This window comes from Sceloporus occidentalis, unplaced genomic scaffold (assembly GCF_023333645.1).
Source record: "Sceloporus occidentalis isolate IW3139 unplaced genomic scaffold, rSceOcc1.0.p SCAF_6, whole genome shotgun sequence".
Taxonomy (NCBI): domain Eukaryota; kingdom Metazoa; phylum Chordata; class Lepidosauria; order Squamata; family Phrynosomatidae; genus Sceloporus; species Sceloporus occidentalis.
The window spans coordinates 50,039,316-50,066,006 of record NW_028316986.1 but is presented as its reverse complement, the minus strand read 5'-3'; the positions used below and the strand labels follow the sequence as shown (position 1 = coordinate 50,066,006).

The following is a 26,691-nucleotide window of genomic DNA, read 5'->3' as shown; positions in this document are numbered from 1 at the left end:
GTGAGATATACTTTTTTTCTAAGATCAATTCATTTGTCTTTTTAACAGCCTATGCCATCTATAGTGCTTTTCCAACACCATGCTTCAAATGAGATGATTTTCTTTTTGTCTGCTTTCTTCACTGTCCAGCTTTCACACCCATAATAGAAATCAGAAATATTGTGGTATCAAATACCAAAGATGTTTATTAAAGCAAAGTACATGGAACTGTTTTGAGTCATTGCATTCAGATTAATGACAGGCCCATAGAGCATCACAGGGTACATGTGTACATTTCAGGGAAGGGCAATTATATTGGCAGTTAGGCTGCAAAGAATACTTGCACATCTTCTGCTTCACACATAAATCCATCTCTTGAGAAAAGGGTCAACTACTGTATGATTTCTTTTGCATTCAGGGACTTTTTGGTAAAAAGTTCATCATACAAAACCCCTTTATTCTGGTGAAAATTGTGCAGGAAAAGCAACAAAACACAGTGAATTTTGCTCAAAACACCTTGATTTATTATTTTAAAAATCTGGTTTCTTTGGGGAAAAGTGGAAAAGCTCGCATACACTCTTCTAGGATGTCAAAAACTTCTAAAATTACTTCTTCTTGCAAGCAAAAACGAATCAAGTGAAGTTTTACATTCCTCTACTGACAGTCCATTTGTTAAAAAGAGTTTTCTAAAAAGCATTACTTTCTTTCATTCCTGTCAGCACACTACTGGCCAAAGTCTGCAGAAAGCAAGGAATAGCTTTGAACCAGTCCATAATTTTTGCTGGGTTTCCTTATTTGCAGTTTTCCACTAACTTGGTGCGTGGGTAGGTTAGTGAGTGGGTAAGGGTGACTACATATGAATTGGTAGAGGGATAAACAGGCAGATGGGAGCATTACTTGCTTACTTGCTAATTAGCTTACTTGCTGTTCACTGCTATGATCTTTGGAATAACGATATATAAATAAAACAATTATTATTATTATTATTATTATTATTATTACCAACTGTAGAAGAGCTCCAGTGGGGAAAGTACTTCTGAATTTCACAGAACTCTGAGATTACAGAAAGTGTGTTCTTCCTCCTTCCTCCACTCCCAAAAAGTCCAGAAAGACACAAGATATCAAGATAAGCATGTTTTGTTCTCAATTAATCTGGCAGCTTCGTATTTGATGTATTACCTTGCTCTATGCTCCTTTTTAATGGTACCAATTCAATAGTTTCTAATTATTTCAGACAAATTTAAATAATTTCCCACTATCCTCCAGATTTCAAATGTGAATGGAAGCAAACAAAAGTCATTTCAGTCTTATGTTAGCCATGCACATAGTAGGTAATATCTCATTTCCCTAAACCAAATTCTTCTGTATGAAAAGTTCATGGCACTATAGAAACAATGCTGCATGTTGCCTCTAGTTTCTTGGAATGCAAATTACCCAATATTAAAACCTTATCATGAACCTTGCAGTGCCATCTTGTGGCAAGAAATGAAACTGTGCTGAGTCTGACAGATCCGGGGGGGGGGGGGGGAAGCAGTTTGTATATTATGTTGTATATTATATACCTTTTAAGAGTATCACTCCCTTTTAAATTATGAATAGTATACCTGCATTCTGGCATACAGGAATATATCTTCTATAATTAAAAATATTTATTTATCTGGCAAAGCAGGGCAAAGAAGGGGACTTTCTCCCCCTTCTTTTTACAATTCTCCTCCCAAGTTACTTAATTTTATTAATTTCAATCCAGCTAGTAGGACATCTACCTGGGAATGCAAATCCACATATACTTTCCATATAAAGCAAAACAATCCGCCCTTTCAGGAGGGAAAAATTAGGGAGCTAAAGTAACAATAAAGCTGGTCAATCATCAGATGTATGTGTGGACTGGAAAACTAAAGGATTAGAAACCACTGGTTCCTGAATCAGATGCACATTTCAGTGCTTATGCTTTTACCTCTATGCATTGCTTTCCATGGGATACACATGGATATCTGCCTACATATTCCACACAAATCAATGCATTGTATCTCTGCTTGGATTCACATCAAATTTCTATGTGCAGTTCGCAACGTGAGAATGCTGGGATCCATGGAGGTAGATTTGGAAACTGTTATTACACTGTTCTATTTAATCCACCCAAATGCTTATTTGAATGGAATCTTGTAAAGATCAGTTTTCCAGATATGACTGAAGGGGCAGCCTCTACTGATGTTGCACACTTCTGCATGAACTGGGAAATGCCTGGCACACATGAAAGGGCTTTGCTTGGCCCATAGGGAAGAACTAGCTCAGAGATTTACACTTGAAGGTATCCTTCAAGAAACAGGAGTCGGATTAGAGTTATTACTGTATTGTTGTTAATGTTGTTCTTGCCTTTCTCCCAAAACTGAGACTCCAGGTCTAAAGTTTCTCTTTCATTACTTTAAAGTGCAATGGGCATCCTCCATCACATATTAAAAGGATCCTCTGTGTGTCTTCGAACATAATTTTTTCTTCTATCTATTTAGCATTACAGAAGTAGATTTCAGTATGAAAGGAAGAGAAAGCAATCAGAAGATAGGAAAATTTGGGGTATGAAGGGAACAAAAACCAGCTGCTTTTTAGGGAAGAACTTCTTCCTATTCTCTTTTTCTCATTTTAATTTTCCCTTTTGCTGGTTTTGTTTATTCCGGAGCATTGGGACCCTAGATTGGCATTTTACTCTGATTTTGAGAAAAAGTCCAGCTTTTAAGCAGCTTAAGGTTTCTAGCTCTTCCACAGACTCTTCCACTTACCTTATTTTATTTCATTAATTTCCCCTGGTGAGGCTCAGAAATCCACTATTTAATCTCACACACCCACAACCATCCTGACTTCTCCCTGGAGCAATTTTTTTGCCACCAGCCTTTCCCCAGGATCAATCTTCTTCTACCTTTACCTGACTCTGTAGGTATTTATATCTTGAATAGGTAGCTGCTAAGTCTTTCTTCTTGAATCTTTAGGCCATATTGCTGAACAGCTGGGAATATATTCAGTTTAATTAAAGGGCTAGCAGATATTAAAAGTAAATGCAATGTTTCATAAAGGGCTAACTGCACATTGATGTAAATCTTGTAAGTTATAACATCTGATTTCCCCCCCTCCACATTGTTCCAGTAACTCGATTGTCTTTTCTCTAAGTTTCATGGATTTATCTCTGATTTCTACTACATTGTGCCTTCATCTCATAGACCTGCGAGTGTGATTGTAGGCATAGGAGAAAAGAAAAGTACTGCCTTTTGAGATTGGTAGACGCAAATCTGGGGAAAGGATCTATTCACTACCCATACCCCTGAGTTACCATGGCTTCCCAATCTGCCTCCATAAAATATCATCATCATAACTTTGTACCCATATGCACTAATTTGGTTTTGATGAGGATGGAACTCCAAATAACAGTGCTTTATTTCACTTCTCCCTGTGTCTTCAAATCCCTAGACTAGTTTGAAACCTGTCTGCTCCCTTTGGAGATTTGAAACTTGACTGCTCCCTTTGAAATCAGTAAAGGTTAGATGTATTAAGTAACAACCACACACCTGCTGAACAGCAGACATAGAACAACACAGTGCTGCCACCTTGTGATTATGCTGAAGATTAGCAAGCCCACAGAGTTGTATGTTATTCTGGGTATTTTTTTAGTGTGAGACATGCCTTACAATTTCTGCTTTCTAGAGCAATGCTTATAGCTGAAAGAGAATGTTCATATTGGCCTAATGAATCACACACACACACAGGTGCACACATGCACACACAGTCAATGTGCAGCTATTTTTAAATTGCAAAATGCAAGAGAAGCAGTAACTCAGGCTCAAACTATGTTTTATGCCAGGGGTAGGCAACCTGCGGCCCACGGGCCGAATGCGGCCCGACAAGGCCTTGGGACCGGCCCCAGCCCGGTCCTGCCGCCGATTGCCGCCGGGGCCTTTGGGGGGCAATTGTCTATAGAAGCCTCGGAAACATGCATTTATATTAACAGTTTTTTTAAAAATCAGCAAATTTTTTCACGTGTCCTCCATTTTTTAAAAAAAAGTGTCTTCCATTTGAAAATTTTGTCCTACATTTGTCCTGGTTTATTTATATATTTAATTTTAAAAAATTATTTAATTATTTATTTTTTGGTTTCGGCCCCCCAGTTGTCTGAGGGACAGCAACCCGGCCCCCGGCTCAAAAAGATTGCCTACCCCTGTTTCATGACTTGAGTTCTGTTTCAATTATATTAAAAGATGAAAGAAGAGGTCATCCTTATTTTCATGAAAGCAGCACACAAATGAGGTGCTAAACTTTTTCCCACTGCATCTTACTTCCTTATAACCTGCAGCTCAATGCACCTACAACTACCACCACCACTCTGCCCTGCATATCACCACCAGCTTGGCTCTAATACATGAACTGAAATGTAAGCTCTACAGGTAGAAGCTGCAGAGAATTAAGGTGCTGGGTACAGAGGGTTCATCTGCCCTCGCCTATCTGTTCCTTTTGATTTAAAGCAGGTGTAGGCAGCTTGTGGTACTCCGGGTGTTGTTGAGTTGCAACATCCCTCAGCTCTCACCATTAGGTTTCCTGGCTAGATCTGTTTGGAGTACAATCACCGCTCAGTGGTGGAGATGATTGTGGTCTAACAACATCTAGAGGACTCCTGGTTGTCTGCTCCTGCTGTAAAGACTGGATTTACAACTCCCTCAGGCCTTATTTTGTATAGGATTGAACACTACATTGTGGTTTTACACAACTAAAAGCCTTATCACACTAGACGAATCCCGCTCAGAAACGAGATTTTAGAAGTAGAAAAAACCTGCAAATGCCGGATGATTTTCAGACACGTTTCTCCCAAACAGAAGTTCCCGAAAGTAAAGAGATGTTGTTTTTGTCCACTTTCTGTTTGCTTTATTTTCACATTATTTGTGTTTAGGAGAAACATCTTCTGAAAAACCTCCCGCATTTGTGGGTTTTTTTCCTACTTTTAAATCCCATTTCTGAGCAGGATTCATCTAGTGTGATAAGGTCCTAAGTCTCTAACACAGCCACATTCTATCTTGTGTGCACAGCTGTAGGTGATTTTGCATATTTTTGAGGGTCAAACCTGCCATGCAGTTTCCCCTTTCTGGCCACACACTCACAGCTTCCTCTTCCTCCTTGTTTTCTCTCTCTGTGTCTACATGCTCATACTACTGCCTACATGTTCAGATTTAGAATACGTGATAAATATCAGACAGCGCATGGAAAAATCCTCTACAGTCAGATGGACATATTTCCCCAGAAAAAAACCCACAGAAACTTTTCTATCTTCTGATCTCACTAAATTTGCATTAGTGAACTCAGCAGCATCAATGTCTGGTTTGTATAGCATGTGCGTACATTTACATCTAAAAAAAGAAAAGAAAAATAACATCAAAGAAAACTGACTACTATGATGCAAAGATGGGAATACATTACCACCCCTAGGCAATCCCTTCATTGAAAGACAGGCCTACTATAGTCCACATCAGGGCTATTAACACAGTATCTCAAAAGGAGAGAGTAAGAAAGAATGTTAGAGAGAATGGTTGAGAACCAAGCCCTGCAGCACTTGGGTTATAAATAGAGGCTTCTTTATTTGTGAAATTTGCATTCCATTCCACACTTCTAAAGAAGTCTTCAAGGCAGCTGAAAAGATGCAAACACTACTGCAAAGCATTCAATAAAACACAAATCAATAAAACTATCTCAAAATCACCACTATAAAACAAGGAGGACAAAGCAGTCTCGAGAAAATATTAGTGAAAACTGGACCCAAATTGGATTCAATTGATCTTTTATAAGCCAGCAGTGCCAGACTGGCAAGTCCATTTTGCAAAGAGAATCCCATCAACTGTGAGGCACCAGTGAAATGGTTTTCTGTCCCTTACACTAGGTCAAGGCAATAGTGCAATCCACTGATAAACAGGTACCTGAACTGGAGCCTTCCAGTGCTTCCAAGGGATAGTTTAATGTTAAAAAACAAAACCTGAACCAATTTTTTTTAAATTTATTTATTTTTTTACAAACCATACATAAAATCCTCACATCATCCTACAACATAACATAAACTACCTACACATTTATTACAAACAAACAAATAACAACAACCACCACCCTTTACATTTAAACAAAAACCTGAACCAATTTTAGCAAGCAGTTATAAATATTAATTATTACAACTTTAGGCTATGCTTTCTTATTTTCAAAGCTCTAAAGAATTATCATTTTTCCCTGATGGAAAACAGGAAAAAGAAGTCACTTGATCTTTCTGACATATGTTCCTTTCTTTCCAAATCATGTTGGAAAAATGAGTTGGTTGAGGATCAGCTCACAAACTCAGCATGGTTTAACAAAGATCTCTTCTCAGGAAGCACAATACACTTTCCATATATGTAAACTGAAAGCATATTTTTTGGACCAAAACTATGGATTTTGATATGACCCATGGATAAGTCAAGGGTATGTAACAAAGGATGTAAATAACAAAGAAAGGAAAACGATGCCAAAAAACTTACAAAATTCTGGCAGGCATAAGTGCTTGTGTTCACCCTAACAGCTGGATGGATTAGGAGGGAACTACAATTGCCCCTCCTGACTCATGGATCTGGGATCCGTGTCCTTGAATATCTGCAGAGGGGTGATTTCCACTATCACCAATGGTGCACGTGCCCCATTTAAGCCTATAAGCCAATGATGTGCCTCGTGCACTGCATTCAAACAGCGTGGCACACAAGGGACGTCATCGCACTGCTGCAGGGTGCTAATGGCGCCTCAGCAGTGGCCAAGAAAGGAGACATGTTTTGCGGCTCCTTTTTCCGGGCGCATTGTTGCTGCAACGTGTAGTCGCCACAGCAACGATCCGCAGGAGAAAGTAGCAGTGTCTTGCTGTCCCTTTCTGCCCATCTGTATCCCCCCAATGTTATCAGTGATTATAGCCTTTAATTCTGTTGTGGTAACTTTGCCTGATTTTAACTCAGGAAAGCTGATGAACATGCACAAATGTCTTATTCAACTCCTTCAAAGGCTCCTCTCAGTACTCATTTGAGCAAGAGCACCAGAGAGATATCGTTGCTGCTATTTTTATGCCCAGGTGTTTTAAAAGGCCAGGTAGTAGAGGGGGGTGTTTCTTCAGATGGGCTAAGCACTCACCTTTTGACACTTCACTCAGAGAAGGGGATGCTTCCCCTTTTGATCAGTCTTAAGGTATCGTATTTACATTGACCCATGGATAAATTGACCAATATTTTTGGGGAGAATTGTTTTTTACTAAAATTCCTGGACTTATACCTGAGTATATACAGTAAGTCTCACCTGACAGAGAGAGGAAAGTTCAGCCTTCATTTATATTCTCTGCTTCCCTTAAACTTCATGTTGTCCACTTGTTATCTACCTCACAGTTTGAGACATCAAGCTTTCTTCTATGATGCCATTCCATTACCTGGAATCAGCATCTACTGCCTCTGGAATTCTGGAGCTCAGTTACTAATTTTTCAGAATGGCAGGAGGAGATGGCAAGATACATTCCAGAGTAAGGCAATACCAGTTTTTGGTTTGGCTCCTAGCCAAGAGAGTTTAACATATTTGAAAGAATCTCAGAAGTTCTTGAAACAGTTAATTCACAAAATGCAGACTAGATGGTGGGAAATTATTGTAACACACTTAAAAAGGAACAGTTGTAACACACTTACTTTACACCTTCAAAGGATTCACATCTACATCACACTGTTTGCCCAGCTCTCCTGCCTGTCAGCCTCGGAGGATGGCAATGGCAAGCCCCTCAGAACAATCCTTAGCAAGAAACCCTGGGATAGGTTAGCCTTGGGGGAAGTCACACTCTCTCAGCAATATCATAATATAATATCTCAGCAGCATGTTGTGCGTGAGAGAGCCTTAGTTTGCACCATCTTGGGAGCAGAGTCCATTATGGGTTTTTTTCTTGGTAAAGAGGAAAAAATGACCCCTAACCCACAGCCCCACTGATAGGGTGCGTTGTTTTTTTTATGTCATGCAAATCATGTGCACCTCTGTCATACTGATGATGTATTTAAAAGTTCAGTCTTCTGTGGCCATGCAATACCAAATGTGTGCATAAGCTGTCAAATTTTATTATTATTACTTTTAAAAAAACATCTAATAATGTTCCCAGAAGAACCCCCTCCCTGGCATTGGAGAGCTCTGGGTTGGGAATCAGACATCGGTGCAGACAAGGGGAGTGATGGGCAGAAAAGAAAAAAAGCCGAGCTGAGCTTTAAAGAGACCACTTTTCAAAGTGTGGAAAGTTTGAATCCATTGCATTTCTGGAGCTGCTTTTTTCACTCCCAGAACCGAGTGCCGAGAGGGAAAGACAATGATGCTTGGCTGCCAGGGTGGAAGCAAAGGTGTGGGCATCATCTGCCCCCTGCACATTAACCTCTCCCTTCTGGATGCCCCGAATGTGATCGCGAGCAAGTTCCCATTGGCAGTACCCTGATAAAACCTGGTGTTTTGGGGTGAGAGGGATGGGGGGAAAACTCGATTTTGGAAAAATCGGATTAAGGGGGATTTGTGCTGCATCCCCCTTGAATTTGGGTTGGGGAAAACCAACGCAAGTGTGAACAACCCCCTTTTAAACCTGTTTGCAAAACATAAGTGTGAATGGCCCTTCAGAGCCTTATCACATGACATGACAAAAGAACACTGAGAGGCAGCAAGAGAGAAGCAGCTTTCTCCTTGTCTCTGCATGCCATCAAACCACTTCCGTTCTCATCCCAGGGAAAATGTTTGTAAATGTGTGTCTATTGTTGCGTTGGAAAAACCCATTTGGCAAAAGGTATGCTTTTATGACTGTCTCCCTCTGGAAGAAGTGCTATGACAGCATGCAGAGAGGAAAGGAGAAAGCTGCTCCTTTTTCACTGCCTCTCAGCTTTGTTTTATCAGGCAATAAGGCTCTCCAAAAAAAAAAAAAAAACCTCTTCTTTATATATTTTTAATGAATAAATCTATTTAGAGAGGTCACTAGAGTGGCCATTTTACTGTATGTTATACCTCAACATTTTCTCACTTCCTCTCTTATTATTTCTTGTACATTTGTCCCTCTATTTTCTTGGACTTGGAGTCTTGCTCTTTGTGGGAGGGACAAACAGGAAGGGAAAAAATGGTGGTGCGCACCATTATTTTCAATGGGACTTCAACTTTTGCCAGTTTCTATTTTCACAGGGGGCTCTAGAATGGGTCCTCTGCAAATTGGGAGGGGCTACTTTCTTTATCCTTTTCTATCAGAAAAGGAAGGTAAAAATACTTTCCTTAACTTTTGAAAGAAAATGCTTACCAATGGTTGTTACTGCAGAAACAGAGAAGAAAAAGGAGCCAACAAAGTCCCATCTGCCCAGAGTTGAATTTCCTTTAAGATAAAGTCCACTTTTGTAGGCTTTGATGATACCCTGTAAAGAGATAAGAAGGATTATGGGTGGGAATTTCTTGTCAAGGCAACAAACCCAGAACATGGAAAAGTTATCTTTCTAGTCTACACCTCTCATCTCTTGGGCAGTTGTTGTAGGTTCTGGATGTTACAGTAAAAAACAAAACAAAAACAAATCTTTTCTAAACTCTGTGCAATCCCATGGACACTTTCTTGGGAACCAGCTTCAGTGAGCACAAAGGAACTTACTCCTAAATGAACGCATGTAGGGTTGCACTGTTAATCAGCTTACATTGCTTCCCTAGTAGACATGACATGAATTTAAGATTTTAACTCTTTTTAAACAAGGAGGACAAATTCTGCTATGGAGTTTGACACTGATGAATACAAACAGTACTAGTCCCAACTTAAAAAGTATCAACTGAGCTTTAAGTGGATGAAGAAAGTACTTTAGACAGACAGACAAATAGAGATGTAGACAGATAATTAGACAGATAGATATACAGTAGCTAGATTTTTTAAAAACAACAACGGTGAATCCAGGAATTTTTGAGCTACAAAGGCATATGAATTGCACAGGTTTCCATATGATAAGTCACTTCTAATTACTCAAAGCTTTCATAATTTCAGCAGTAAAATGTAGGACTAGAATGAAAATAATTTTTGCTCCTATTGTTAAACACCTGGGAGACAGAAATCTTTGCTGACCTTTTGCAGATCACAGAGACAAATCTACCAGTACATCAAGATCTGCTTCCTGCTGTCCTACACTAAAGTCTCTTCCCCCCATATATATCACTTTGATCCCACTTTAATTGCCATGGTCACACCGTATGGACTCCTGGAATTTGTTGTCTGGAGAAAGATAGAGCTCTCTGGCAGAGAATTCAAAATGCCTCATGGAGCAACAAATCCCAGGATTCCCTAAGATGGATTCATGACAACTAAAGCAATATTAAAGTGTTGTAATTATGCAGCGTGAAAGACATCTGTTTTCAGTCTCCCCCTACTAATTTCTCTTGGGATCACTAACATAAAAGATCTCTAGGAACACAGAACAACTATAGTTACTGCATATTAACACAGGTCTAAAACAACAACATCAAGGAACTTCTTTTATTGATAAACCACAGTGATAATTTAACACCAACGAGTAAACAACATGGTAGATGTGAAATCAGGCTCATTAATTACAGTATGTTAATGATTGAAACCACAGTTCAGATCACTAGTGAGTAAAATTTAAAGTTTGAGAGCCAACATAATGGAGATTATCGCACTGCGTTCTGAGAACATTCCTATCATCACGTGATGAGAACGTTCCTGGAACAGATATTACTGCATTAGTAAACTAGAACGTGATCAGAACGTGATCAGAACTGCATTTTACCGCACAGCGATTCCTGAAACCGTTCCGAGAACATATTCCACCAAGGCCGCCTCCGTCTCCTGATTGGCTGAAAGAATGACAGGCAGGGAGGCAGGAAAGCAAGCAGGCGAGCAACTGCAGTGAGGGAAGGGGGGTGTGTGAGAGAGAGAGGGGGGAAAGGAGGAGGGAGGGAAGGGAGGGAAGAAGGAGGGATCGGGAGGAAGGCAGGGAGAAAGAGAAATGAGGAGAGATGAGCCTTGCAAGTTACATCCCAAACCTCCTTTGCAAGGCTGGGAAGAAGGAGGAGCTCCATGCAGGTCTCTTCAAGCCAAAGAAAAGCAAGTTGCCAGGGAGGGGACTGGGCTAAGGGCAGAGCCCCGGCAGCCATAGCAGCTCTTTAAACCGGTTAGAAAAGAAGAGTCCTCTGCTGTCATCCCAATTCCCCATTTTGGCTGCTTGTCAGCCTTTTGCCTCCTGTGTGTGTGCGCATGTAATGTGTGCCTTCATAGAATCATAGAATCATAGAGTTGGAAGAGACCACAAGGGCCATCCAGTCCAACCCCATTCTGCCATGCAGGAAATCACAATCAAAGCATCCCCAACAGATGGCCATCCAGCCTCTGCTTAAAGACCTCCAAGGAAGGAGACTCCACTACACTCTGAGGAAAGAGTGTGTTCCACTGTCGAACAGCCCTTACTCTCAGGAAGTTCCTCCTAATATTGAAGTGGGATCTCTTTTCCTGGAGCTTGCATCCATTGCTCCGGGTCCTAGTCTCTGGAGCAGCAGAAACCAAGCTTGCTCCCTCATCAATGTGACATCCCTTCAAATATTTAAACAGGGCTATCATATCACCTCTTAATCTTCTCTTCTCCAGGCTAAACATCCCCAGCTCCCTAAGTCGTTCCTTGTAGGGCATGGTTTCCAGACCTTTCACCATTTTAGTCGCCCTCCTTTGGACACGCTCCTTTTTGAATTGTGGTGCCCAGAACTGGACACAATATTCCAGGTGGGGCCTGTGAGCTTCCCTCCCCGCTTTAATTCTTGTCTGGCTCTTTGCTATGGAATTCTGGGAGTTGTTTGCTTGCTTTTGTGTGTTGCTCCAAACAGAGGAGCTTTTGTGGGTTCCTTCCTAGAGGGAAGGAGGAGAAGGTCCTGGGCATCCCTGCCATCCTTGCCTCCTGCAGGCTGCCAGCACAGGAGCCCCGCTGGACATGACACTAGAGGCCCCCGCAGAAGCAGCCAGACCCTCTCCCTCTTGCTCTCTGCTCTGGCCCCCCTGTTTCCCTCTCTCTTTCTCTCTCTTTCCCTTCTTTCCTCTTCTCTCACTTGTCCCAACTTTCCTCCCTTCCCTCCCTCCTCCTTTCCCCCCTCACACACACACACCTTCCCTCACTGCAGTCACTCGCCTGCCTGCCTCCCTCCCTGCCTGTCATTCTTTCAGCCAATCAGGAGACGGAGGAATGAGAGAACGGATTTAAGAACAGATAAGAATATCGCACACACCTCTGTTGAAACGTTCTCATCACGTTTCAGCTCTCTGGGAACACATTCATATCTGTACCCTCCTGGAACACATTTGGAACACATTTAAGCATTCTGAGAACCCGATTGGAACACATACGTGCGGTATACTCAAATGCGTTCCGTTCTCATCACGTGATGAGAACGGTCTCAGAACGCAGTGCGATAATCTCCAATGTAATGGTTTGAGAGCTGGACGACTCTGGTGAACAGGTTACATATCTTCGCTTGGCCATGGAAACCCACTGGGTGTTGTGCAGGGAATACTCCTGAACATGCACCAATCAAAATTCCCCGCAAAAAACTTTTAGCCCTTCTCTTGTTGTCATAGAGTAGGATGAGCAGGGACCCTGTCAGCTAAAGGAAGAGCTAGTACATCCCACTCATCTCCCACTATTTTGCAATACGATCACCATCATTGGTGGGATTACTGTGCTAGCCAAAGACTATGGCAAATAAATTTTAAAATATTCAAAACATACAAGATGCCAAAAATACAAATAGTACAAAATTATTTTACAAATAGTAGTAAGAGTTTTTACAAAACTAGTATAAAGAATACCAAACAAGCAAAACTATAAGTAAATTTCTAAGTTGCTAATCAGAAGGTCAAATTAATACATTGAGTAGCCATGACAATTTGTGACAATTTTACGTAACTCTCTCTGTTTGTTTGTTTGTTTGTTTATTTTTGAACCAAAGCAAAAGGGCTACTTTATGTGCCACAAAGCCATTAGTATTGCTCAAAAGAAACTGAACAAATCCATAAATCAGCAAGGGTTCCAAAAAGATTTCTCTTTGATCACTGTACAAGGGACAAGTTAGTATCTAGTGGACAATGTCTTTTACCTGAGACTGGCACTCTGCCAACAAAGAAATGGCAGAGCTAAAAGGTAAGTTGGCAGGTAGTATTTGGAACATAACTTCAGATATGTAGCTATAGTGTCTCCTGATGCAGGATCTTGTCCTAACAGTTTAAAGAAAATTTTGGACACACACACACATTTTAGATTTAAAATCTGATTTTAAAATTTTGTTTAACAAACACATTGCTTTTTACCAACCCTGGAAAGATTGGTTCCAGATTCTCTGATTTAGTTCTGCATGGATAATCCTGTGCTGGTAACCTCTGGTACCAAAGCTAGCTCTAGAGTATTTTCTGAAGGAATATGATGCAGAAATCCTTCTGAAGCAATAATAAGGGTGTGGAATCTGGCAGACTGAAAGTGCCCTCATTCATCACAATCAGTTATACAGAAACAGGAATGATGAGAGTTGCTCTGACAGATCTATCCAAGGCAGTAGTGATACACTTAACCTTTATTTGATACATTATATCTGTTTGTTGCCTGGAGAGGATATGGTTGAGCTTTCCTAGAGAAACAAGTACTGTATGTGGCAAATTCAGGAGTAGCCATGTTGGCCATGCATCAAAGTTCAATAAAATACAAAATCCACAAAACAGTAATAGCTTTAGTTTTTTTGTGGGATTTTCGGGCTATGTGGCCATGTTCTAGAAGAATTTCTTCCTGATGTTTCACCAGCATCTGTGGCTGGCATCTTCGGAGAATGCTAACCTGGAAGAGAGTGGGTATATATATACTGGGTGATCCTGGATGAGGAGGAGTGATTCCCATGTTAATCTGTGTATTGTTCTGTTGTTGATGGCCTCCTTAGGGTAGAAGAATATGCAGAGAGATGGGGTAGCAATGGGAAGCCCTCTAAGCCCTGTGATAGCAAACTTTTACATGGAACACTTTCAAAAGCAAGCCCTGGAAACAGCACCGAAAAAGCCCACAACTTGGTTCCGATACGTGGATGATACTTTCACCATTTGGAGCCATGGAGAAAAAGACCTGGCTGCGTTCCTGAACCATCTGAACAACATCTACCCTAACATCCAATTCACTATGGAAAAAGAAAAGGAAGGAGCACCACCATTCTTGGATGTCCTAGTCATCTGCAAACTGAACCAACATTTGGGTCACACACTATATAGAAAACCTATACATACAGGCCAATACCTGCACAAGAACTCCAACCATCACCCAGGACAAAAAAGAAGCACAATCAAAACAGTGGTAGACCGAGCAAAATGCATCTGTGAACCCCACTTCTTGAGAGATGCACTGAAGCACTTGGACTGAGCTCTACAGGCTAATGGTTATTCCAGCTCAGACATCAGAAGGGCTGCCAGGCCCAGGAAAAGCCAGAGGAGTGAAGACAAGCAACCACCCAAAGGGAAGGTATTTCTACCATACATCATAGGAGTCACCGACAGGATAGGCAAAGTGGTGAAGAAGCACAACCTGAAAATGGTTTATAAACCAACGAAGAAAATCCAGCAAATGCTTCACTCAGCCAAGGACCAGAGAGACCCTCTCACAGCCACAGGAGTTTACCGCATACCATGCAGCTGCGGACAAGTCTACATAGGGACCACCAAACACAGTGTCCAAACAAGAATCAAGGAACATAAGAGACACTGCAGACTGGGTCAGCCAGAAAAATCAGCAATAGCAGAACATATTACAAACCATCCTGGGCACAAAATATTGTTTGAAAACACTGAAATTCTGGACCGTGCCAACAACTATCAGGACAGAATGCATAGAGAAGCCATTGAAATCCACAAACACTTGGACAACTTCAACAGGAAAGAAGAAACCCTCAAAGTAAATAAAGTTTGGCTACCAGTCCTGAAAAACACCAAAACCAGGACTCAGCAAACGCAAATGAGAAACCACTCAGGGGCAGAGGCTTTCCCAGCAAACAATGATCACCAATTAGCAAACACTAATCCTCTTTTGCATATCCTCCTACCCTGAGGAGGCCATCAACAACAGAACAATACACAGATTTACATGGGAATCACTCCTCCTCACCCAGGGTCACACAGTATATACATAGTTTTTTGTGGGTTTTGGGGGCTATGTGGCCATGTTCTAGCAGAGTTTCTTTCTGATGTTTCACCAGCATCTGTGGCTGGCATCTTCAGAGAAATATAGACAGTATATACAGTTTATACTCACTCTTTCCAGGTTAGCATTCTCTGAAGAGCTCAAACCTTTGATGGAAATGAGTGGGTACCATACCCATACCCCTAATCCAAAGGTAGAAAAACAGGTATGTAGTGAGATTTTCAGCAACAGCAAATGATGAAGGTCAAGAAGAAGTGAAAGAGTTTCCTGATTTTCCACCAGCAGTCTGCTATCAACAATTATCACTAAAACCAGGAGACTGCTATGCCTGTATCTCACTGTACCATGAAATATGGAATATTCTATTGTTAGTCTTAACTACAGCAGCTGCACTAATTCAGTGAGATTTACCTACTTGTTGGCTCATTAGTCAGTAAGTGACTAAACGAATATACTCGAGTTCGGATTAGCCGGTGGGATTCAAGATGTGGGTGTAATTCTCAAAAAGACCCATCTTCTTTCATACTACAGGCTTTTCTAGAGTTATAGAGATCATATTAATTTACAGAGCAAGCAGTGAACCCAATGCCCCAGTAATAAATCTACAGACACATTTGTTGCCTGTTGTTACCTGCCTTCAAGTCAGCTCTGACTTGTCACAAACCTCTCCTAGGGTCATCTTTGCAAGATTTATTCTGAGGAGGTTTGCCATTCCCTTCCTTGAAGACTGCGAGAGTGTAACTTGCTCAAGGTCACCCAGTGGGCTGCTTGAAGACTGGGGATTGTTTGTTCCTCCCTTGCCTCAGCACCTGCCTCAGGGAGGATATAAGCAAGCCTGCCTTTTTTCCTTGTTGGACTGGGCTGCTTGAAGACTGGGGATCGTTAGCTCCTCCATCTGCTTCAGCATTTCCCCTTGGGAAACATATAAGCAAACTTGTCTTTTTTTTAGAGGTAGTATAGATATACGAGCTACACAGCAGCATGAGATGGAGACTGCAGCTGCATTCCTGTTTTGCTGGCTAGTTTCTCATATGTTACTGAGATTAAGCATGGCATAGTTGTTTGAGCACTGGACTAAAATCTTGGAGATCAGGGTTTGAAACTCCACTCAGCCATGGAAGTCCAGTAGGTGACCTTGGGTAAATCACACTCTTTCAGCCTCAGAGGAAGGTAAAGACAACTCTTTTCTGAAAAATTTTGTCAAGAAAACCCCCTGTATAGGTTCATCTTAGGGCCACCATAAGATGGCAATGACTTGAAGACACGCAACAACAAGAAAAACTGAGTGGCCACTGGACCAATGGATAGGTCTTTGATCTGATCGAGCATGATTCCTATGCCCTTTTACAAAATCTAGACATTTCATTTTATTCCATTGTCTCCAGTTCTCTGTTATAAGTTTTTAATTAGTTCTCTGAGAGTTTCAATCCTTCCTGTCTGGAAGACACAAAAAAAGAACCATTTGGGAATACTACTTCAGTTCCACGGATGTTAGACGATAGCTATATCAAGTTGCTGGACAAAGCTTATGCTCAGGACACTCAGCTAGATTGCATTTCAGTTACTAAACATCTGTGAGCTATTCTATCACTCTTGAATCAATGCCCACAAGCAGCAGGAAAATAGATTTGATTGAACAGACGAAAGCTGAATTTTGAACAAGCTGGAATTGATGCTTGCATGTTTTTCTTATATCCCTAAAGGGAAAAGTATGCCTGAGATCAAAAAGGTTGCTATTTCTCTGTTGGAATAGCTATCAGGGGCCTTTTCACAATGCTTAATTATAGTGCTATGATTCCTCTAACTGCCATGGATGCATCTTATGAAAACCTGAGTTTTCTAGTTTGGTCAGTGGCACTAGAGGAACTCTCTGGATAATAATTCTAAACTCCCCTCCCTAAACTGGTTTGGGAGTTCTACTTGACTTACACTTGCTTTTTGCTAAACATGCTGCCTTGATGGATGAGTACTTCCTATTAGCCCCATTTAGTGCATAGACTTCATCTCATCTTGGAAGTGAAAATCCTTTAGAACAGAGGTTGATGCAGCCTGCATGCTACAAACAGTGCACCAGGGACCCAAGAACAATACCTCAGACACTAAATATGGCTACTCATGACTACTGGAGATGTGACTGGACATTTATAGATCATTAAACCCCTCTCCCAGGTCTGTTTTTACATGTGACTAGTTTTTAATCAAAACCAAGAATGACCATGAGGACTGTCAAGGGTCTAGGAATTGGAATATGGCCTCTCAGTGACTGCTCAGCCCTCTATTGAAGAAATATAACATGTCTACAACAGATTGAACAAATTCTCCTTTGTTCAAATAATTCAGTCACCAACCACACTGCCACCCTGTCTGGACTGGTTATGTCCATAGCAAAAAGAAGGACAAGAAAATAGTAGGACCACTGCATGGAGAAGATGGTGAAATGCTAACAGGGGACATTGAAAAGGTAGAACTACTCAACACCTTCTTTGCCTCAATCTTCTCACAAAAGGAAAATAGTACTCAACCAGGAGGAAATGGGGCAGATGATGCAGTAGGGAAAATGTAGCACAGAACAGGTAAAGAGGAAGCACAGGAACACCTGGCTATTCTAAGCAAATTCTAGTCTCCAGGGCCAGATGAATTTCATCAAAGGGTATGAAAAGAAGTGGCAGAAGTAATCTCAGAACCATTGGCAATAATCTTTGAGAATGCGTGGAGAACAGGAGAAGTCCCAGCAGACTGGAGGAGGGAAAATGTTGCCCCCATCTTCAAAAAAGGGGGAAAAGAGGACCCAAATAACTACCATACAGTCAGCCTGACATTAGTGCCAGGAAAGATTCTAGAGCATTTCATGAAAGAGACAGTATGTAAGCCCTTAGAATGCAGTACTGTGATCATTTAAATTCAACATAGGTTTCTCAAAAAAAAAAAAAAAAAAAGTCATGCCAGATTAATCTTCTCTCTCTTTTTTAATAAAGCCACAAGCTTGGTAGATGAAGATAATGTTGTGGATATAGTATATTTGATTCAATATGTCCTTGAACAAGGTCCCTCATGATATTCTTACAAAAAAGCTGGTAAACCGTGGGCTAGATAATGCAACTGTTACATGGATTTGCAGTTGGTCGACTGACTGGACCCAAAAGGTGCTCATCAATGGCTCCTCTTCATCCTCAAGAGAAGTGACTAGTATGGTGCCACAGAGTTGTCCTGGGACCAGGGCTAATCAGCATCTTTATCAATAGCCTCGATGATGAAACAGAGGGAGTACTTATCAAATTTAACAGATTAGAAAGCTGGTCCAAAACTAACAAAATGAATTTAAACAGTGAGAAATGTAAGGTATTACACTTGGGCAATAAAAATGAAATGCACAGATATAGAATGGGTGCACCTGGCTTGACAGCAATGCATGCAAGAAAGATCTAGGAAACTTGGTTGACTACAAGCTGAACATCAGTCAGCAGTGTTATGGGGCAGCCAGAAAAGCCAATAAAATTCCAGTCTGTATCAATAGGAGTACACTGTCTAAACTGAAGGAATTAATAGTGCCATTTTATCCTGCTTTGGTCATACCTCCCCTGGAATACTGTGTTTAGTCTTGAGCACCAGTATTCAAAAAGCACGTTGATAAGCTAGAAAGTGTTGAGAGGAAGGTGACCAAAATGGTGTAAGGTCTGGAAACCATGCTCTATGAGGAACGACTTTGGAAGATGGGTATGTTTAGCCTGGAGAAGAGAAAATCAGAGCCATGTGACATGACAGCCAAGTTTAAATATTTGAAAGAATGTCATATGGAAGAAGCAGCAAGATTATTTTCTGCTGTTCCAGAGACCAGGATGCAGAGCGATGGAAACTACAGGAAGAGATTCCACCTAAACATTAGGAAGGACATCCTGATGGTAAGAACTGTTGAACAGTGGAATGTACTGACTGGGAGTGTAGTGGTGTCTCTTCCTTGGAGGTTTTTAAACAGAGGCTGGATGGTCATCCACCAGGAGTGCTCGGAATGTGTATTACGTTCAGTTGATTAGTCCTCATTCAGTGTATTTCTAACTCCACTTCTTTAACATGCTTGGTATTTCATCAGCATAAAATGAAAGAGGAAGAGTTGGGTATCATGAGCCTACTGATGACATCTCTTCCCCAGTCCATAGGCAATCAGGGATGCTTAAACATATATTATAAATACAATAAATAAATGAACACATGACTGATGCCTCATATGTGGTAAACCTTTGTCTGCAGAGAAACTGGAGAACCTTGATTTCCTTAGTCATTTATAAAGCAACATGTTGTTCAAGAAAGTTCTTCCTGCTGCCAAACAGGACAAGGTACAATGGGATATAACAATCCCATAGCTATATATATAGCTATATAGCTATATAAAAGTACCCCTGCTGGTCAAAATACCAATAAAGCTGAATGAGATTAGGAACATATCCAACTTCTTCACGTATTGAATACTTAAACTATGGAATTCCTTCATACAGTGATTAACTTGGCATCTTAAAAAGGCGTTAATCTGACAGCGCTCAACTTGGTAAAACTGAACTAAAAGCAGATTAGATAAGGCTATCAGTGGCCTCTAGTCATGACTCCAGTATCATAAACAGTAAACCTCTGAACACTGGTAGCTGAGAAAGATGAATGCATGATTTCTACAGCCCTCATGTCTACCTTGTGAGTTTCCCATTGGCATCTGACTGTGCACTGTGGGAATGGAATGTGGGTTTAGACAGGTCCTTGAACAGAGCTGGCACAGCTTTTCTCAAAGTTTAATGTTCTTTTATCCACTGTCTTCATTGAACTGTATGATCTGCTCTATATCCAGGGAGTGTTACTGTTTTAAAAATGAAAAATTAAACAAAACCGAGTAATGGTTTTCCAGTTACACATCATATTATATTTTAAACTCAGAAACTAAATCTCCACACTCTGACATGGAAGAATAGTGCTTAGCCTCCAACAGGAGCTGCATTCCTACATCAGGATTCTCTAGAATTTTTGCCTTATTTTTGCTTGGGGAAGATAAATGGCATGGATAGAAATCAGGATGTGTATTCATCATTTGGAGCTATAGCTGAACCGTAGCTTCAGCTGCATGAAAGATTCAGTTGCATAAACTCCACAAGTCCATTCCAGTGAACAGATGAACTTGGGTCTACCATTCTGCTACTGACAGCCATCCAGCTCAAAAGAAGTGGCACAGATAGAATTACGTCAGCACAGGATGCCACAGAATAAACCTATTGCTTATACAGGTATATTGTGTTTGATAAATGTGTGGCTCTTAAAAGCTGGTTTTCCAGGACTATAAAAGGGCACAGAAGTCCTCCACACAGTATGTAAAACAAATAAACAAACAGAAATGTTTTTGGTATTGTTTGGCAGACTTCAGTTATTAACTATTTACATTTATACCTTATCACTAGACTTGTTATCCTGACAACAACTCTGTGAGATAGTTCAAAGGGAGTGAATTTCATGACATAGGTTGGATTTTTCCCAGACAAACTTTTAACAACAACATTACCTTTCTTCTCCTGTACCTTTAACTGCTATCAACAATCAATCTGTATGGGTGAGGGGGAGGATTGATACAACTTTGCAATGTGTAAAACAGAACCATTTCCCTCTTGTTGTAGCCTTTTTGGCACTGTAAATTGTATCATTTACTGTTACACAAAAACAGAAATATCTATGTGACTCTATCCTCAGCCAGTCAATGCATGCATTGATTGTGCACAGCAGTTGTTTCCTAGGGTCAGTTCTGGCAATAAATTAATACACCCTTCTCCACTTTGCCAATGCTATTCCTCTAAATCCGCATGTGGCTATGATAGCCACCCACTTTGGCACAATGTAAATACTCTCTACCATACATACATCCTCCCTAAAATAGGAAGCAGCTTGATTCTCTGTCTGCTTGTGATTACTCTCAGCTATATTAACAGTTTATCTTTTTAAAGATGCAGTGCTATGCAAAAAGCTTAAAACTGCATTCCGTAAAACTTTTTCCTGAGAAGGGAAGTACAGGATGAATTTGCACCTGAAATCAAAGCTTCTTTGTAGCGCCAGATTACTGGGGGTGCGGGTAGACATGGTGAAGGTAGAAGTTTTGAAGTTGGTTGGACCTTGTCCCTTCTAAATGAAGGTTCTTAATTTTTACCTTACTGATTCCGATAAGGAAAAACACATAGTAGAGGTGAAAACTAATCTTGAAATGCCTTTCTAGGTACATAGGTGAAAGATCATCAGTCTTATCTGACTCCTTATCCGAGAGACTGTAACTTAGTAAACCTTCCTTCCCACACTGATTATGGGGAAAGGAATTGAACTTGTGAGATAAACAAGTCTTACCTGGATGCATCCTTGGTCTTTGAAATAAAGCTGAAAGTGTGCTTAGGGGAACAAAAAAACCTATACTCTTTCTATACTGTCCTTTAGCAGTGTTACACAAGCTATTCTTGCAGCTGAAAATGAAGCTGGGTGCTGAATATCTGTCAATCTATCCATTCACCCACCCACCTGGCTAGCTACCAGAATAGCATACGTACTTACTTCCTCAGAGCAACTCACAGATAACAACTGATTATACAGTATCTCTAAGATACAGGATCTGCAGCAACATTCTACATAATTAAGGCCGTAATTCTGGGCACGCTTTTGGGAGGAATAAACATCTCCCTCCAGAATCCTGACTTCACATTCTGTACAAACATGGCAAACATGGAAGCAGCCTACTGTATGTCTAAAATGTGTAGATATGACCTTCTGTTGAATTAACCTTTATTAATTTCAACATTGTATAAACACTTTAGGAGGTTGCATGACAAAAAGCTCTTAAAATAATACAGGGAATATGCCATTTGAGCTTTGATTTTTGCAATGCCATAGAAAGGCATTCAATGGAATTTAGTCTCCTTTCCTTCTCTCATGAGGTCATGAACTGAACTCGAAGCTTAGTGGTAGTTGTTGTTAGGGGTTGCTGCCTGCTGGCCTGCAAATAACATTTGCTCTTTATGTTTTCCCTACCACAATCTTAAAGCAACTAAGGTCCAAAACACAGGGCAGAAATAATCCAGTTTGAGGCCACTTTAACTGCTCTGGCTCAGTGCTAGGGAATCTGGGAGTTGTAGCTTCTTGTGGCACCAGAGCTCTCTGACAAAGTAAGCTAAATGTCTCACAAAAATACAGTTCCTAGAATTCCCTAGCATTGAGCCAGGGCAGTTAAAGGGATCTCAATCTGAATTATTTCTACAGTGTGTTTTGGACCTAAGTTTTCAGCATTACCCTATACATGCTGTTTAAAGAAGCTGAAGTTTTTACTGTAATGCCTCTAAAATATGTGATTGGGTTCCCCATCTGCCAATGCATAATGCAACAGGGAAGTTTACTGATAGACAGAACTGGCCTACAGTATAAAGAAGTTGCCATTAAGTGCAGCTTTTGAAGCTAATACTCCTCAGAATTATTATAAGTCCACCCATAAATTTTAAGACTTTTGGAAGTTAGAAACAAAATACAGAGAAAGTATACAGCTAGTGAAATGTGCCACACAAAGAACATGAGAAAAACTAAGGGGCTGTGTAGACTGTCCCTAAGGGGTGGCCTGCAGCTGCCCCTTTTACAGCCACATCAGGGCCATGGCCCCAATCTGGCCTTTGTAGGGTGCAAAAAGTGGCTCCTTTTTCCATCCTGCAAAGGGCGCGATAGCCATGGTGCAGCGGCTTTACGGTGCCCCTTCGGCACCGCATCTTGCAGATGCAACACCAGAGGAGCACCGTGTGGTGCAGCGCACAACGTCATGCTGCCCTGAGGGTGTATCTGGGATGTGCGTCTTATAGACACTACACCCTGACTCCACTCCCAACCTGGCCTTTCCTGCTGGTGTGCACAGCCCCTAAGGGTCAAAATAGATATGCTTGGTATGATTTTTTGCAGATACTGCCCTGAGTGGTGAACAATCTGTTTCTTCTATATGCTTTCCATTTAGCAAGTGTTGTTCAGGATAGGTCACAGAAAGGTAAAGAAGACATAAATTGCAAATCTGATTTTCAGGCATGTGTCTTTGAGAAAATTCTGTTTGGAGGAGGACTCATTAGCCATTGGGCAAGTCTATTCCCTGCATATAGCTTGATCCTAAATGACTTTCTTGCTCTGTCTGGGACCAGGGAATAAGGTCCAAAACACACTGCAGAAATAATCTTGTGTGAGACCGCTTTAACTGCCCTGGCTCAATGATAGAGAAGTCAGGGGACTGTAGTTCTGTGAGACATTGAGCCTCCTCTGTCAGAGGGCCCTAGTGCCACAATAAACTACAGTTCCCAAGATTCCTTAGCCCTGAGCCAGGGCAGTTAAAGCAGCCTCAAATTGGATTATTTCTGCAGTGTGTTTTGGACCTAAGTCATGAGTAGAACAGGGTTTACTGTCATGTTTCTCTTCCTCCTTAAAAGTACTGAAAACAGAAGATAGTTCTTGTTCAGTCCTAGTATTGCCATTTAAAGGATCTCAGGTAGTATGTCTAAGACAGAGAACACCTTCTGAGACCTTATTAAATCAACATCAGTAGCGTGGGCCCTTGGTATCCGCTGTGGTTTGGTTCTAGAACACCCTGTCATTACTAAAACCCATGGATGCTCAAGTCCTGTTGAATACAATGGAATTGTAAAATGGTGTCCCTTATTTTTTTAAAAAAATTCAAAATCAAGGTGTGCTTTTTGAATTTTTAAAAATTTTCAAACCATGGATGGAAACCTTCTTCCAACAACTCTTTTTCTCTTCCCATCAAGATAAGTCAAGAGAGCCAGCATGGTGTAGTTTGAGCTCTGGAGACCAAGGTTTGAATGCCTGTTCAGCCACTGAAACTCACTGGGTGACCTTGGGAAGTCACTCTCTCTCAGCCTCAAAGGGAGGCAAAGGCAAAAACAAACTCAAACATTTCTTCCCAAATCATGTGATAGATTTGCTTTAGAGACACCTAAGTTGAAAATGACTTGAAAGTGAGCAACAACTGTGCCATCTAAGTCGACAGGTGACTTGAAGGCACACACAGAGCACCTGTGTTGTTGTGTGCCTTCATGTTGTTTCTGACTGATGGTGACCCCAAAGAAAATCTATTATGGGGTTTTCTTGGCAAGTTCTGTTCAGAGGAGATTTGCCATTGCCTTCTCCTAAGGTTGAGAGCATGTGACTTGCCCAAGGTCAACCAGTGGGCTTTATGGCAGAGTCAGGAATTGAACCCTGATCTCCAGAGTCAAAGTCCAGCGTTCAAACCATTAAGCTACACTGGTTCACACAATGCCTGTATATCAGATAATTCAAAAAGTACCCATGCTGTTCAAAACACTGCAACAAACCTTAAAATGAATGAGATTAGGGGATATATAACCCTCTAATTTCCATGCTCAGCAGCAAAAAACTATAGTTGAAAACAAACTTTCAATCGTCTCTGGTCTCTCTTTATTGATCCACTTTCTAGATCCTCTCCCTTCCCTCATTGATTCATCTGCTCTTGGTTATTTTCATGTATCGAATTGTTTCTAAAACCCCATTTACACAGCAAGCTTTGGGTTTATCCTGTTTATTTATCCTGTGAAGCCGGTAGGACACATTAGGTGCTGCATCAATAATAATAAAAAGGACATTAAGCTCAGATGGATAGATGTGAAATACCAAACTTGACTTTTAACACCTGTGTATTCATTTCATTTGGCCACTTAGTTCCAAAGCCTCCAAAATGGATGTCATCACCCAAAGCGATGGTCATTTGATCTGTCAACAGCTGACATAAACCAGGAGTGGGAAAGAAAAACAGTTCTGAGTAAAATATTTTAAGATCTCCCATAGATATTTTGGAAAGGATTACTGGACTTCTATATATGGGAATAACATGTACCTCATCTAGTGCTGAGAATATATATCTTTGGTCTCTTGTTCTGTACAACATAACAAATAGCTAACCTTCACACAGTCCAAAAATGCTTCAAATAAACTGCTTACAACCATCATAAAGGCAACATGATCATCTCCATATGGCTGAAAGCCTAGTTGACGTTAGGACCAGCTTAGAGACTGAGCTCCAAACATGAGACTGCTTTAACTGCCCTGAGACAATGCTAGGGAATTCTGGGAACTGTAGTTTTGTGAGACATTTAGCTTTCTCTGTCAGAGAGCTCTCTTGCCACAATAAACTGCAATTCCCAGAATTCCCTAGCACTGAGCCATGGCAGTTAAAGCAGTCTCAAACTGGATTATTTCTTCAGTGTATTTTGGACCTATGATTGGATTGTTTCCACCAGGAGAGGGGTACATCTATACTGTAGTAATAATGCAGTTTGACACCCCTTTAAGCCCTGTAGCTCCACTTGATGGAATCCTGGGATTTGTAGTTACCAGGTCTTTCTTCTCCTCTGCCAAAGAATGCTGCTGCCTAAGAAAGCTAGAAATCCCAGGATTCTGTAGGATGGAGCCAGGGCAACCCGGTTTGGCCCCGCTTTAACTCTTTAACTCTGCTCCGCTCTGGGCCCCACAACAAACTCCAACTCCCAGAATTCCATAGCAAAGAGCCAGACATAGAGTTAAAGCGGGGCTAAACCGGGTTCTCTCTCCAGTGTGGCTAGACTAGGAAACCCCTGCAGGGTGCCTTCTACCTGGGCCAGCCTCTCCAGGGCCTCCTTCTCCAGGCAGGTGAAGTTCTCCAGGAGGTCCCACCTCTCCTTCAGCAGCATCTGCGCCGCCTGCTTCTCCCCCGGAGACTCCAGAGCCCAGAATGCGGCGCTGCCCAGGAGCAGGTAGCTCAGGTAGGCCAGGAGCAGCAGCGGAGTGCTGGGCAGCCTGCACCCCCAGCAGCAGCAGCAGCAGCAGCAGCCCTGCTGCCACCTCCATCTGCCCGCCCTGGGCGCCATCCTCAGCCTCCTCCTGGGACTCTTCGAGGGCGGAGGCGCAGCTAGCCTCCTCGCCGGAGGCGGGAGAGGGAGGGAGGGAGGGAGGGAGGTGGCCAGGGGGTGGCTCCCTCTCTGGCTTCCCTCAGCCAGGCAGGGCTTTCCCCAAACTTTGGGCCTCCGTGGCCTTTGGGCTTCGACGCCCAGAAGCTTCTGGAGGCCCAAAGGTTGGGGAGCACTGCTTCAGTCTTGGGAATTCTTGACTGTTGGCCAAGCATGGCCAGCTGTCAGGAATTCTGGGAGATGGAGTCCAAAACACCTTGAGGACCAAAGTTTGGGAAGTAATGTGGGCTCAGACTCATGTAGTGGTTCCCAAATGTTGTGCCTCCAGGGGCTTAGGACTCCAACTCCCAGAAGCTCCAGACAGCTTGGTCAACAGCCAGAAATTCTAGGACTTGAAGTGCAAAATTTCTGGAGAACCAAACCTTTGGAAGCATAGCCTCAGAGGCTGTTCTCCCCTCCCTCCCTCCTCTGGGGCTCCTGCTTCAGGCGGAGTTCAGGTGGATGGCTCCTCAGACTTGAGGGGAAGGAGGGGGCAATTTAGT

The 26,691-nt window shown here is 41.7% G+C and overlaps 1 protein-coding gene across 1 annotated transcript in view; it reads right to left on the bottom strand.

Annotated features, from left to right (window-relative positions):
- The window catches only part of KCNK17 (potassium two pore domain channel subfamily K member 17), a 44,201-nt gene extending 18,091 nt beyond the window's left edge, over positions 1-26,110 (bottom strand). Inside the window, exons 1-2 of the mRNA XM_089529445.1 lie at positions 25,856-26,110; positions 9,302-9,413 (exon numbers count right to left, since the gene is read on the bottom strand). Of these exons, the coding sequence (XP_089385571.1) occupies positions 9,302-9,413; positions 25,856-26,110 (367 nt within the window). The remainder of the gene's footprint in view (positions 1-9,301; positions 9,414-25,855) is intronic.
- Between the last annotated feature and the right edge of the window lie 581 nt (positions 26,111-26,691).